Source organism: Hippopotamus amphibius, chromosome 16 (genome assembly GCF_030028045.1).
Source record: "Hippopotamus amphibius kiboko isolate mHipAmp2 chromosome 16, mHipAmp2.hap2, whole genome shotgun sequence".
NCBI lineage: Eukaryota > Metazoa > Chordata > Mammalia > Artiodactyla > Hippopotamidae > Hippopotamus > Hippopotamus amphibius.
Genome location: NC_080201.1, coordinates 14,205,848 through 14,219,917, shown reverse-complemented (window position 1 = coordinate 14,219,917; position 14,070 = coordinate 14,205,848). Strand labels below are relative to the sequence as shown.

Sequence of the window (14,070 nt, the reverse complement as noted above, 5' to 3'; positions counted from 1 at the left end):
GGAGTGGTGAGTTGGAGGCTCCCCATGACAGGGAGGGAGGAAGAGAGAGGAATTGCAGAGACTAGGGGAACAATGAGGAGTGTCCCTTATACCCGGAGAACTCTCCCCCTCCCCCTTCAGCTCAGCCAAACGTCACCTCCCCTTTGCTGGCCTCCCTGATCTCCTTGGTTGGCATTGGTTCCCCTACTCTGGGTCCTCTGCCAGCTCTGTTCTCAGCTCCCTCTAGTCTTACCACTCTCTGTCTTGTCTACTTGGAGCTGCTGTTTTACCGGTCCGCCCTGTGGACGGCAAGCTCAGCAGCTCTTTGGGCCAGTCCGGAACTTGCTTGTGAATAATTTCTGTTGAGTGGATGATGTCAGTGAATTAGTAAGGGAAGAAGTGGGTTTTGCCTGTGTTTGTATGGGTTATACATTTTTAAATTAATTAATTAATTAATTTATTTATTTATTTATCTATGACTGTTGAGTCTTCACTGCTGCAAGCAGGCTTTCTCTAGTTGTGGCCAGCGGGGCGCTGCTCATTGTTTTGGCACACGGGGTTCTCATTACCGTGGCTTCTCTTATTGCGGAGCACTGGCTCCAGGCACCTGGGCTTCAGTAGTTGCAGCACTCGGGCTCAGTAGTTATGGCTTGCAGGCTTAGGTGCTCTGTGGCATGTGGGATCTTTCCGGACCAGGGATGGAACCCGTGTCCCCTACCAATGCTTAACCACTGCACCACCAGTGAAGTCCCTGGTTTATACATTTTTATCCACAAGTGCCCGGGTCAATTCTCCAGGGACTCTAGAGCAGAAAGAGACATTCCGGGGGTGGGGGAGCAGTGCCCTGAGTGCAACCATTGAGTGCACTGGGCTGTGAGCACGAACGTCTTACAGGCAAAATTAGAATTGGGTTCCTTTCCGATTGCCCACCAGCGGCCGCTTAAGCCCCTGCTCACGTGACTATAGCTGGCCAGGGTCTCTGGGCAGGGGTACCTGCATCTAGCTGGTTCTTCTAAGGAAGCAAAGGTAAGAAAACCACCACCTAAACTGTCTGGGGTTTGGTGGATGAAGAAGAAGAAGAAGGGAAAAATGTTACTGGGACTTGCAAGGCCTCTAACTCGTTGATGCAATGTCTGTTTTTGTTTGCTTTTTAATTGTGGTAAAAAACACATAACATAAAACTTATCACTTTGACTGTTTTAAAGTGTACAATCCAGTGGTATGGTGTACATTGACATTGTTGTGCAATCGTCACCACTGTCTAGTTTCAGAACTTTTTCATCACCCCAGGAGGGACCCCATGCCCATTAAGCAGTTATTCCCCATACCTCCGCCTTTCACCCCCTAGAAACCACTCATCTGCTTTCTTTCTCTGTGGATTTGCCTGTTCTGGGTATTTCCTGTAAATGGCCTCATACAATATGGAGCACTTGTGTCTGGCTTTTTTCATAGCATAGTGTTTTTAAGATTCATCCATGTTGTAGCATATATCTGTCCTCCATTTGTTTTTGTTGGTGACTCACATTCCTTTGACTGGATAGACCACATTTTGCTTATCCATCCATTTGTTGATGGACACTTGGGTTGTTTGCCCGTATTGGCTATTGTGAATAATGCTGCTTGTGGACACTGGGATACAGAAATCTGTTTGAGCCTCTATTTTCAGTTCTTGTAGGTATATACCTAGGAGTGGAATTGTAGGGTTATATTGTAATTCTGTGTTTTTTTTTAATGGAATGAATTCTTTTTAAAATTTTATTTAATTTTATTTTTGGCTGTTGGATATTAGTTGCTGCACGCTGGCTTTCTCTAGTTGTGACAAGTGGGGGCTACTCTTCCTTGTGGTGTGTGGGCTTCTCGTTTTGCAGTGGCTTCTCTGTTGCAGAGCATCGGCCCTAGAGTGCATGGGCTCAGTAGTTGTGGCTTGCGGGCCCTAGAGTGCCGGCTCAGTAGTTGTGGCACATGAGCTTAGTTGCTCCGCAGCATGTGGAATCTTACCGGACCAGGGATCGAACCTGTGTTTTCTGCATCGGCAGGCGGACTCCTAACTACTGCCCCACCAGGGAAGTCCCTGTAATTCTATGTTTAACTTTTTGAGAATGTGCCATACTGTTTTCCACAGTGGCTGCATCATTTTACATTCCTATCAGCCATGCTTGAGGATTCCAGTTTCTCCACATCCTCACCAACATTTATTTGTAGTTTTGTTGCTGTTGTTACATCCATCCTAGTGGGTGTGAAGTGGTACCTCACTGCAGTTTTGCTTTATACTTTCCTAATGACTACTGATGTTAAGCATCTTCTAACTGGTTTCCCAGACTTGCCCCCTCCTCCAGTCTATACACCGAAGAGTAGGCTGAGTCCTTTCAAAAGACAAGTCTGATCATGTTTCCCCCAGTTCAGAACCCTTCAGTGCCCCCCACTCTCTCCAGAATAAAGCACACATCCCTACCCTCCCTGCCCCCAAAACACACACCCTCTCTGCTCCAGCCTCTAGAAAATTCTCCTGATTGCTAAAAGACACTTCTCCTCCAAACCTTTGCACCTGCTGTTCTCTCTGCTTAGAACATCCTCCTACGCTCTCCTCGAGCCCTCCACCCCCACTAAGGCCTCCCATCCATCACATCTCAGACTTCACTGGCTCCCCACAACCTTTGCCCGGAAGCTCCTCCACCCTGGTTCAGACATTTTGGTCCCACCAGTTGGCCATGTGCACGTGACTCTCATCCATGGCACAGCCTGGGCTCAAGCGGGTGCCTCCATCCACAGACATGGCTGAGAGACAATAAGGCCATATTTTCTTTCCCCACCTGGGTTTTAAATTCCTTTCTATGTTGTGTTCCTTTTGCCTTTCCATCTTAAATTCCCTCTTTGCCTTGGACCTCAACCATCCCCAGGACCTCAGGAATCTTCCTTTGTCACTTCTGTCCCTCCGTTCCTAGCCTCTGCAGTATCTCCCACCCCCTTCTCTCTACCCTCTGCTCTATTTCCTTCTCTACAAAACCCTCTGCTTCAGAGATTCCAACCTTAGCTTTGGAATTGGAATCACAGCCGGGGTGGGGGGGAGTCCTGATGCCCAGGCTGCATCCCTACTAATGGGAAAGGGGTGAGGCACACAGATACCTGCACATTGGTATTTTTCAAGCACCCAAGTTACTCTGTTTATTATGTATTTATTTATAGGCTGCGTTGGGTCTTTGTTGCTGCTAGCGGGCTTCCTCTGGTTGTGGAGAGGGGGGAGGCTACTCTTCCTTCATTGCGGTCACCAGGCTTATTATTGCAGTGGCTTCTCGTTGCGGAGCATGAGCTCTAGGTTGTGGCTTGCGTGCTCTAGAGCTCAGGCTCAGTTGTTGTGGCGCGCGGGTTTAGTTGCTCCAAGGCACGTGGGATCTCCCCGGACCAGGGATTGAACCCGTGTCCCCTGCATTCTTAACCACTGCGCAGCCAGGGAAGTCCACACCCAATATTAGATGGGGGTTTATGTGTACGTATATCAAGACCAACCCCAACACCCTACCCCTCCTCTCAAATTGAAGCTCCCCAAGGACATGGGCCAGGTCTTAGGCTGATCTCTAGTCTTTCGGCCCTGGCACATTGCTCAGATTATATGGGAGCACATATTTGATACATGAGTGGGTGGGGAACAGCATTCCTGGGTGAGGGAACAGCATGAGTGAAGCACAGAGGTGGAAATGTACAGTCAGGTACGTTGGGGGTCAGGTTAGGGTGTAATCACAGGAAAAGTGAGAACACGCTGGGCCTGAATGGGGACGGATCTTAAATACAGGCATTGTCTGCAAGGTTCTAGGCAGTCGTTACAGTTTTGGGGACAAGGACTGTGTACTTCAGTGGGGAGAGAAAAAGGGAGAGACAGAGAGATTTGGACATTGGAGGTCAGAGGTGGTAAAAGATTTCTTCCTAAGCAGCAGCCCTGTCAGGACTTATGCTTCAAAAGAAGGAAGCCGATGAGTGAGAAAAAAGAGTGAAAGAGAGAGTGTGTTCAGGGCCAGGGGTGGGCCAGTGGCAGGAGGCGAATGAGGGGAGCAGAGCAGGAGAGGATCTGGCCTCACCCCTCCTTCCCCTCCTGCCAGAAAGGGACCACCAGACGGAGTGCTTCTCCAGTGGGGTCCCCAGACCAGCAGTGTCACCCTCACTGAGGAAGTTGCTACAGATACCAAGTCTCAGATCCCACCCCAGACCTGAAGAATCAGAATCTCCTGCGGGTGGGCCTAGCGCTCTGTTTTAATAAGCCCTCCGGACTTCCCTGGTGGCGCCGTGGTTAAGAATCCGCCTGCCAATGCAGAGGACACAGGTTCGATCCCTGATCCGGGAAGATCCCACATGCTGCAGGGGAGCTAAGCCCGGGAGCCACAACTACTGAGCCTGCACACTAGAGCCCGCGAGCCACGACTGCTGAAGCCCGCGTGCCCAGAGCCCGTGCTCCACAAGAGAAGCCCGAGCACCGCGACCAAGAGGAGCCCCCGCTAGTGGCAACTAGAGGAAGCCCGAGCACAGCAACAAAGACCAAATGCAGCCAAAATTAACTAATTAATTAAGTAGTTAAAAAAAAAGCCCCAAGACCTCCAGGTGGTTCTGAGTGCGCCAATGTAAGAATCACTGATGAGGCTGTTGCAGAGAAGAACGTCTTCCCTGGTCTTCACTTTCAGAGACACTAGTGAGAGATGAGAGATCACCCAGCCGGCTCCCCAAGCAAAGGGGATTCACCTGGAGATGAGAATTTGAAGCTGCTCTTGGGTGCAACTCAACCCAACTCTCCGTCTTTGTGCAAACACTGGCTCTTGTGGTGTGCCCTAAATCCAACCCAAAGACTCATCCCCTGAAAACTGTCTCACTCCACCTGGCCTCCTGCCGTGAATTTACTTGGCAGACCACCGGCTCATCTCAGGACTCGAGCATTATCGGAACTGGCAGCCCAGCAAGTGGCTCTGTGCTGGGTGCTGACTGAGGCCAGGCCCGGTAATTGATGAGCCCTTCGAGGCCCTGCACCTGACCCAGGTTTTCCATCCAGGGCTTGATCATCAAGTAGTGTAAAAGAGCAGCGCTGCCGGGGGAGGGGCAGCGTCTGGGTGGGGGAGGGGCAGACTGGGGCTGGAGAAGGAGGTTCCCAGTGCTAGCTGGGTGCGGTTCTAACCTCCCATCTCCAGGGTCTGACTTGCCTTCAGAGGTGAGTTGCATGCTGCGGGGACTGGTGAGTGCTCGTCTCGCGGACAGGGCGGACCCCGGCCCTACGTTTCGCGTGGAAGGTTGAGAAAGAGAGTTGCCTTCATTCCCAGCTCTGAGGGTGGAGCAGAGAGGTGAATCGGTGATACTGACTCTTCCTTGTACACTTTCTTTTTCTTTCTTTTTAAAAGAAATTGATCGATTGATTGATTGGCTGCATTGGGTCTTTTGTTGCTACATGCGGGCTTTCTCTCTAGTTGCGGTGAGCGGGGGGCTATCCTTCGTTGCCGTGCGCGGGCTTCTCATTGCGGTGGCTTCTCTTGTTGTGGAGCACAGGCTCTAGGTGCTCAGGCTTCAGTAGTTGTGGCTTGTGGGCTCAGTAGTTGTGGTGCATGTGGGATCTTTCCGGATACCCGTGTCCCCTGCATTGGCAGGTGGATTCTTTTTTTTTTTTTTTTAAATTTTATTTATTTATTATTTTTTTGGGGGGTACACCAAGTTCAGTCATCTGTTTTTATACACATATCCCCGTATTCCCTCCCTTCCTTGACTCCCCCCCCTCGAGTCCCCCCCACCCTCCCCGCCCCAGTCCTCTAAGGCATTTTCCATCCTCGAGTTGGACTCCCTTTATTACACAACAGCTTCCCACTGACTATCTATTTTACAGTTGGTAGTATATATATGTCTGTGCTACTCTCTCGCTTCGTCTCAGCTTCCCCTTCACCCCCCGCCCCCTCCCAAACCTTGAGTTCTCCAGTCCGGATAGAACTACAGTCTGTCATACAGAGTGAAGTAAGTCAGAAAGAGAAAGACAAATATTGTATGCTAACTCACATATACGGAATCTAAAAATGGTACTGATGAACTCAGTGACAAGAACAAGGACGCAGATACAGAGAATGGACTGGGGGTGAAGGGGAAGCTGAGGCAGGTGGATTCTTAACCACTGCGCCACCAGGGAAGCCCCTTGTACACTTTCTAGAAAGCCTTGTCTTACTCGTAGGGTGAAGTCCTCCTCATCCACGAAATCCTGGTTAAATGGCCTCACTGCCTTTAAACTTTACCCACCCGTGGGCCTGGGCTGCTGCCCGTCTCTCCTCGCCCATCCTCATCCCCCTGGGCTGGGAATGTGTGTGCTCCTTGCTTTCACCCTCCCCGGGGCCGAGCCAGCCCTGGCGTCCCAATTAAAGGAGACTGCTGCGTGTCTGGGAGAATTTGCTAAATTATTTAAACAAGTAGCTAAAAACTCACAAGGACCCCAAATTGTCAGTTGGGGAAAATGACAAAGAAAAGATGTGGTTGAGAAAAAGGGTTCATAGTCCAACAATTTAAATTTAGGTTTAAATAGCCACAGATATACAAAAACTATCCCAAGTTCTGCAGTGACAAATCTTCCTCCCGGTCCTCTTTCCTACTTGCCAATTTCTATTCCCAAGGGCAGCACCCTTCCTAATTTCTTTTCTTTAAATTATTATTATATTTTTAAGAATTTTTGAGATACAATTGACATACAATAAACTGCGTATAAAGTGTACGATTTGATATTTTTTCCCATTAGTAATGTATATATGGCAATCCCAATCTCCCAATCCATCCCACCCCAACCTCCCCCCCTCCTTCCCCACCTTCCTAATTTCTTACGTGCATACAAACATATGCAAAGATAGGTTCTAATTTCCATCCTTTTACAGCAAAGCTGTGCATGATGGGCATTGAATCCACCCCTCCCCCGTTAACTTCCCTTGGAATTTTCCACGTCCAGACATGGGTGTCCTTGTTATTTTTAACAGTTTTGTCGTGTTCCACTTCATGCATATACTGTGACATCTCACCAGTCCCTTCTTATGGACTTTGGGTTTGTCCAGTCACTACTGTCACAAGCAATGCTGTAATGCTTCAGTTTAGACATAGATTATTTGGCTTTTATTTGAGGGCACCTTTAGGATAAATTCCTGGAAGTGGAAGTGCGTTGTCACTGTGGTGGATATTGTCCTCCTTCCTCTGATCAGGAAGTAGAAAGGAGACTGCTGAGAGCCAGATGGCAGAATTTGAACCTCTTCTCTGTGCCTTCTAGCTATTTGCTCACCTGCTCAGAGCTTCCGTGTTTAAAACCTGTAAGATGGGGCCCACACAGTTGTGTGGATGAAATGGGACCAGCTATGTAAAGTATTTGGTTCAGGGCCAAAGACACAGTGAGACCTCCAAGTATCAAGAGGAGTGGACTCTGGCCACACAGCTGCCCTCACACCTTCCCAAGGGCAGCAGCCTGGGTGTCCCTGGATTTCCAAGAGCCAGACATTGAGCCTGGTCTTCAAGGTATTGGTTCCAATCGGAAGATCCCCTCCCCAGCCCTACGCATTGTCTTGTCCCTGTAGCTTCTGATATGTCCTGTCAATGGGACACTGGTGTCCCCAGGGCCTTTGGGGGATAGCTGTCGGGCAGCCTGAAGAAAGGCATTTGGTCTGCCTTAAATCCTCAAAGCTCAGGTGCCTGGCACAGTCCCCAAATAAATGCACTGTCTACTGTGTATTGAGTGTTTGCCACTGGCCTTGTGTAATTCTGAGTATTCTACATACATGATTCCATTCCGTTCTTAGAATTACCCCTAGGATGGGAAATGTGAAGTCACTACCAACCAACGTCTTCATCATTCTGCAGCCTCGCCCCATCCAAACAGAATGTCTTATTTGCATGACTGCTGAGTTACTCCACACTATCCCATCTAGGGGTGTGAGAGACACTGCAATGTGTGTACAGTTTCGTTTGGCCTCATGTTTCTTTTACACGGGGGATGAGCCCTCATTTGAAAAGTATATGCTCAGATTAAAGGGTGAGTTTGATTTTAGAGCGTGGAAAATGCAGTCTGTGCGTCTAGAAGGAAAAAAATAACTAACCTGGTACTAACATCTCAAACAGCCTTGTGAAATTTCACTCTCAACACCATCGCTGCCAACACTTGGTAGTAAAAGTTAGTTAGTGAGGGCTTCCCTGGTGGCTCAGTTAAGAATCCGTCTGCCAATGCAGGGGACACAGGTTTGAGCCCTGGTCCAGGAAGATCCCACATGCCTGTGTGCCACAACTACGGAGCCTGTGCTCTAGAGCCTGAGAGCCACAACTGTTGAGCCCATGTGTCACAACTACTGAAGCACGTGGGCCTAGAGCCCGTGCTCCGCAACGAGAGAAGCCACTGCAATGAGAAGCCCCCGCTCTCCACAACTAGAGAAAGCCCGTGTGCAGCAACAAAGACCCAATGCAGCCAATAAATAAATAGATAGATAAATTATTTTAAAAAAATGTTAGTCGGTGACCAATCTTTTGCATTGTCTCACCCAGAGAGGCATGTTCTCTGAGCCTTCTCGATAGACCCTGAACATTGCATCGTCCACATGTCAGCATCTGTTCTCTCTCTTGCTACAGGGAATTGGGACGAATTGGGAACCCAGGATCTGTGTGACGGGCTCATTCCTCAAGCCCTCGAACCAGGAGGCTCAGGCATGTCATCGATTGAGACCGTGAGTGAGGAGAAGGAAGAGGCCTCGTTCCGTATACTCACAATTTATGATGAACCAGAGCAGGGGAGGAATGAGCCAGAGAGCCCCGGCGTTTCCTCCCAGCAGGAGCCCCGTGTGCACTCTCAGCTGGGCGAGGCACGGGGTCCCCTCGAGCAGCCCCCGGGCTCCCCGAGGCATCATGACCTGGCTTTTCAGGAGATGAGCTGTGTGCGTCCCCAGCAGTGGGCCCCCCAGGCCCTGGATGGATCTGAGCTGCAGGCCACTCAGCGCGCGGAGACAGAATCAGAAGCAGCAGAGCCTGGCCTCAGGTAGGTCTCACCTGAACAAGACTGGTCAGGCGGCACACCATCTCGGGGAGAGGGCTCCTGGCACGGGGCTCTCCGTCCGTCTCATGCCCCGTCTCCTCCCTCTCTCCTCTGTGCATCACAGCTCCCCACCAGGATCTGAGTTCGGTAAGTCCCCCGCAGCTGGCACGGTGTGGCAGCCAGGGTGTGGGCCGTGGCTGGGCCTCGGATGGGGGACCGGGAACGAGGCCCCGGGGGGAGAGGGCAGGCTTCTCCCTGGGTCCCGTGATGCTGTTCCTGCCAGCCCTCCTCTCTCTGAGCAGGTGGCCTCTGGTCTCTCTCTGCAGGTCAGCCTTGTCCTTCACCTCGTCCCAGTGAAGAAGTCTGGTCATTCCTGAGAGCAATTGTAAGTGTCTTTTCTTTTTTTTTTTTAAACGTGGCATCTTTCCGTTCCCGTTACCCCCTGAACAAGAGGGTGCAGTAGGAAGAAGGTGAGGGCGTATGCTGTGTCCACACCCTCACTCTCTCTCGCATCAGTGGTGAGTGCACTGGGCCGCCTGCTTCTTTGGGCCCAGGCTGCCCTTCTCCCATCACCAGCGTGGAGGGCCTTAGCTCACAGGGTCCGTTTTAGAGCTACATCCTACGAGACTCTGAGCCAGGCTCTGCTCTCTATGCTGGCACTCAGAATCGTCTCAAAATGTGGCCTGTTTATCAGGGAGGCCAACCTGGGCTAGTGCAGAAGGACGTCAGTGGTCTGGGGACCCCAGTTGAGGACACAGTCCTGCCTGGGGGTCACAGAGGACCTGTTGGATGCAGGCTTAGGAATTGAGTCAGAGGACAGGAGAGGCTGTCCCCCATGGATGAGGGCAGGTCAAGGCTGTGACCCTTTCATGGCCACCCCAGCCTCCCGTTCCAGATGAAGTGGTGGTCAGGCAGGAGACCCCACGTGCATCCTGGAAGGTTGGCAGACTCCGCCACGGAAAGAAAGTCTACGCCCTGGCCATCAGCGGCTCTACTCACCATGTGTACACGTGCGGCCATGGCTACATCAGGGTGTGGGATGAGAGTGCCCTGCGCTCCTGGGACCAGGCCCCCCAGGCCCAGCTGAACTTACAGGTGAGGGGTCGTCCAGAAGGCTCAGGAGCCTAGATGCGACCTGTGGCCTGACACTCAGAGCCCATGCTTTCAAGAGATGACTCGAGAATGTCACCCATTCCTACAGGACCGTCAGAACTGTGTCCTCACCTGCAAGCTGTCTCCTGATGAGCAGATCCTGATCACGGGAGGTCTGTCCCAGACCCTGACTCTTTGGGACCTGGCACCCACCCCCCGTGTCAGGGCGCAGCTGGCCTCCACAGGCCCCATGTGCTCTTCCCTGGCTGTCTCCTCCAATGCCCGGATCTGCTTGGCTTGTTTCAAAGGATTTGTTGAGATTTGGGATTTGCAGAACCAAATCTTGATCAGGTATGAAGCTGGGGGAGGGCTTGACAGTGAGCCTTTGGGAAGCCTGGGCCCCTTTCCCAACCTCACTTTCTGCTCTGCAGTAGGACTAGGTGAGTCGGTGTGGAGGACGCACCTGGGCTACATATCTCGGGGCATCCTGGGCTCGAAACTTCTGAGGGTCCCACCCATGCACGAACCTCTGAGTTGTTTTCCCACCAGGAAGCACGAAGTCCCCATCTACGGGTCCCGATGTGTGGACATCGTGGGCAATAAGTTCTGGACGGGAGGCGAAGACAGCAGACTGTATTCCTGGGACCTGAGGAGCCACCAGAGCCTGCAGCAACACGACTTACAGCATGAGGTGCCCGGACGGCTGCGGCTGGGCTCAGTGCGCTCCCCGGGGCCTGGGAGTTGGGGTGCCCGCCGGAGCGGGGCCCGAGTTTGAGGAGGTGGGCACGAGTGACGGCGCTGGCAGCTTTGAGCGCTGACCCCAGACCTTCCACACAGATCCTGAGCATCACCCACGACCCCAGTGAGGAGTGGCTGTTAGTGGGCCTGAGGATGAGTGACATCATCGTCCTGCACACACAGCGGAAGGAGAAGTTTCAGGCTGTCCTGCAGAAATACGTCTACCACCACAACCTCAAGTTTGCCTCCTGTGGTGAGTGAGCAGGCAGGGGACACCTCTGGGCGCCCCGTCACCCGCCAGGGCGTCTCCTCACCCGTGGAGCCTGGGCCCGGCCTTATTTCAGACTCTTCATTCCCCCTCTCCGGCCCCAGCGCTGGCCGGGCCAAGGTCCACGGCCATCTTCCCACTGCTCTCGCCTCTGCTTCCTCCCGCCACCGGTGTTTCTCCCCTGCCAGCCTGGCTGCCTTTCCTCCCTTCTTCCTCGGCTCACCCCCTGTCCTTTCCTGGCTCTGTCTATGATGGTAGCTTTCTACACGGAACCACCGCCGGAAGACACCAGCAGACGGAAGATACACGGAGCCCCACGTGACCGTCCTGTTGTTCAGTGCCCCTCACCACGATCCCGGGTGTGGCAGGGGGGAGCGGACAGATGAGGGAATGGTCTGGGTCATGTCTCTGAGTTGTATAGATGGGGAAACTGAGGCAGAGAAAGAGTGGTCCTTTCCCTGGTCTGGTCGGGAGCCCAGCTGGGACTGGAAGGCAGACTTAGTCTCTGGCCCCTCCATTGGTCTTTCCTTCGCCAGGGAGCTATTTTGTGGCCACGCTGGACCAGTCTATCTGCTGCTTAGCTGCACCTTCTCTACAAAGATTGTTTCAGGTACTGGATGGAGGAGCACGCAGACCCAGGCTCTCGGAGCTCATGGCCCCAGACCCCAGGGGGTCAGGCCCCAGGGGGAGTGCTAGAAAGTACTTCTGAGATGGCAACCAGGGCCATTGAGTACATCGCGGGGAACGAGGACTCAAGGTCCTGGGAACTCCTGGGCTCCACCTTGAGCCCTGAACCTGGGGCCTTAAGTCTATACGGAGCCTGGAAACAGCCCTGGGTGAAGACTGCATCTCCCGCCCCCACCTGGCCCCTGCATGTCATTCCTCTGTGGCCTCTCTTTCCCTCCAGGTAGAGGAGTCTACGGACATCCTGTGTTGTGACGTGTCTTCTGACAACCAGTATCTGGTCACGGGCTCCAAGAACAGTGCCACGGTTTACCAGCTCATGTATTGAAGGTTGCGAGCCATGGTCCTGCTGGCGAAGACCCAAGGAAGGCCAGCGTGCTGGGAGGGTGACCTTGGGGTGCCGGGCAGCTCTGACACCTCCCATGCCCCCACCTTCTCCTCCCTGGCTGGTCATCTGTCCATTCCCCTCCCACCCAGCACACACCTGGCCCGTCCTCCAGGGTTTTTATTATATAACTTAGGGACGTTTTCTTTGTTATTTTTTCTACCACTGATTTCTGGATTTTGTAATTAATAAAATGGAAAAGCAAAAACCAAAATGGCTTGGATATGTGGTCAGTTCTTTCAAACAACAAACTTGTCATGATGGATTGCTTATGCCTCCTTCTTTCAGCAAATTCCAGGGTGGGGAAGGAATTTTAGACCAGAATTAGTTTTGTTTATAACTTTTTTGGGGATCAGGGAATTCTTGGACTCTTAGTAAAGCTCAAGAAATAATGTAGGGACTTTCCTGGTGGCGCAGTGGTTAAGAATCCACCTGCCAATGCAGGGGACACAGGTTTGATCCCTGGTCTAGGAAGATCCCACATGCCTCGGAACAACAAGCCCCTGTGCCACAACTGCTGAGCCTGAGCTCTAGAGCCCACTAGCCACAACCACTGAAGCCCATGCACCACAACTACTAGAGCCCGTGCAAGAGAAGTCACCGCACTGAGAAGCCCGCGCACTGCAACGAAGAGTAGCCCCTGCTCCGTATGTCCACGTACAAACTTTCAGATTGTATCAGGGTATTGGTAGACCAACATCTCTCAACTCTTGATGCAGGTTAAAACTCCAGGAGCTGGTCTAACCATATTCCAGGAAGAGCTGTCCTTTTAACTTCCTACTTCATGAAACCTCACTTTACCTGAGTCTTTCAAAGTCCCCATCCTAATTCTGGCATTTGATGCCAGTCGAAAGCTACTTGTCTGTGTTTCAGGGCAGCTTCCTCATGTTGGTGGGTACGATATTCTGTCTGGTCTTTGTCAGGGTGAAAAAGCCCCAGCTCCCTGAGTCAAATTATATAGGCCTGTTTTCCAGTCTTCTTCCGTCTTCCTGCCTCTTTGCTTGGTGTTGGCATGGCTGAGACAGCTGGCTAACTTAAGCTGCCCACTAAAGTTTGTAGCTTAGAGTTCACCCAGAAGACATACAAAGCTAGGGACCGAATGTACCGTCTTTTGCGTGGAGATACTACTGCATACTGGTTCTTGCTGACAGATCATGAGTGAAGGATGTGTCTCCTTTCTGAGCCAAGACTAAAGGAGTGGAGGTGTCCCCTCCAGGCTCTCTGTCCCTTTTGACCAGCTCTAGGCAAGTGGTGCTGAGGTCTGAGGGGATCGCAAAACAATGAGATGGAAGCAACCTGTGTCCAAAAAGCAAACATGGAGAAAATTTTATTTCATGGAAGAGAAACTTGTATTTGAATTATTATACCTGTTGGAGTCCGTTTGTTACTATAGCTCTGGAAATAGCAAACTTTTTCTTAAAGGGACAGATAGTAAATATTTTAGGCTTTGCCCTATGGTCTTTGTCATAATTTCTCAACTCTGCTGTTGTAGCATGAAAGCAGCCATAGACAACAAATAAGTGAATGTGACTGTGTGCCAATAAAACTTTATAAAAATAAGAACTAGGCAAGATTTGGTCTGCTGGCTGTAGTTTGCTGACTCCTGCCGTAGCCAGTGTGCCTCTGAATAGTATATTTATTTAGCATTCATTGAAAAATATGATACAGAGGGTAGAGTCCAATAGTAGTTCTATCCTACTGGGCTATAGTAACAAATAGACTCTAAGTGTCTCTATAACAAGTGTCCATCGATGGATGAATGGATAAACAAAATATGATATTGTTATATAAACATATATAATGGAATATTATTCAGCCTTTGAAAGGAAGGAAATTCTGATAGGTGCTACAACAGGGATGAATCTTGAAGACATGCTCAGTGAACTAAATCAGACATAAAAGGATCATGTGAGGTACTTAGAGGGG

At 51.1% G+C, this 14,070-nt stretch overlaps 1 protein-coding gene across 1 annotated transcript; it reads left to right on the top strand.

Moving 5' to 3' along the window:
• Positions 1-8,654: 8,654 nt before the first annotated feature.
• TLE7 (TLE family member 7) lies at positions 8,655-12,087 on the top strand. The gene is made up of 9 exons (XM_057710815.1): positions 8,655-8,980; positions 9,102-9,124; positions 9,304-9,362; positions 9,860-10,072; positions 10,179-10,420; positions 10,619-10,760; positions 10,907-11,060; positions 11,612-11,685; positions 11,983-12,087. The coding sequence occupies exons 1-9, from the start codon at positions 8,655-8,657 to the stop codon at positions 12,085-12,087; spliced, it is 1,338 nt and encodes a 445-aa protein (XP_057566798.1).
• Positions 12,088-14,070: the final 1,983 nt, after the last annotated feature.

Bases quoted from the DNA above. Each gene is read 5' to 3' on its own strand.
- TLE7 (XM_057710815.1), top strand. From the start codon at position 8,655: ATGTCATCGATTGAGACCGTGAGTGAGGAGAAGGAAGAGGCCTCGTTC. The intron at 10,761-10,906 runs GTGCCCGGACGG...CCTTCCACACAG, and splicing joins AACACGACTTACAGCATGAG to ATCCTGAGCATCACCCACGA. The intron at 11,686-11,982 runs GTACTGGATGGA...CTTTCCCTCCAG, and splicing joins CTCTACAAAGATTGTTTCAG to GTAGAGGAGTCTACGGACAT.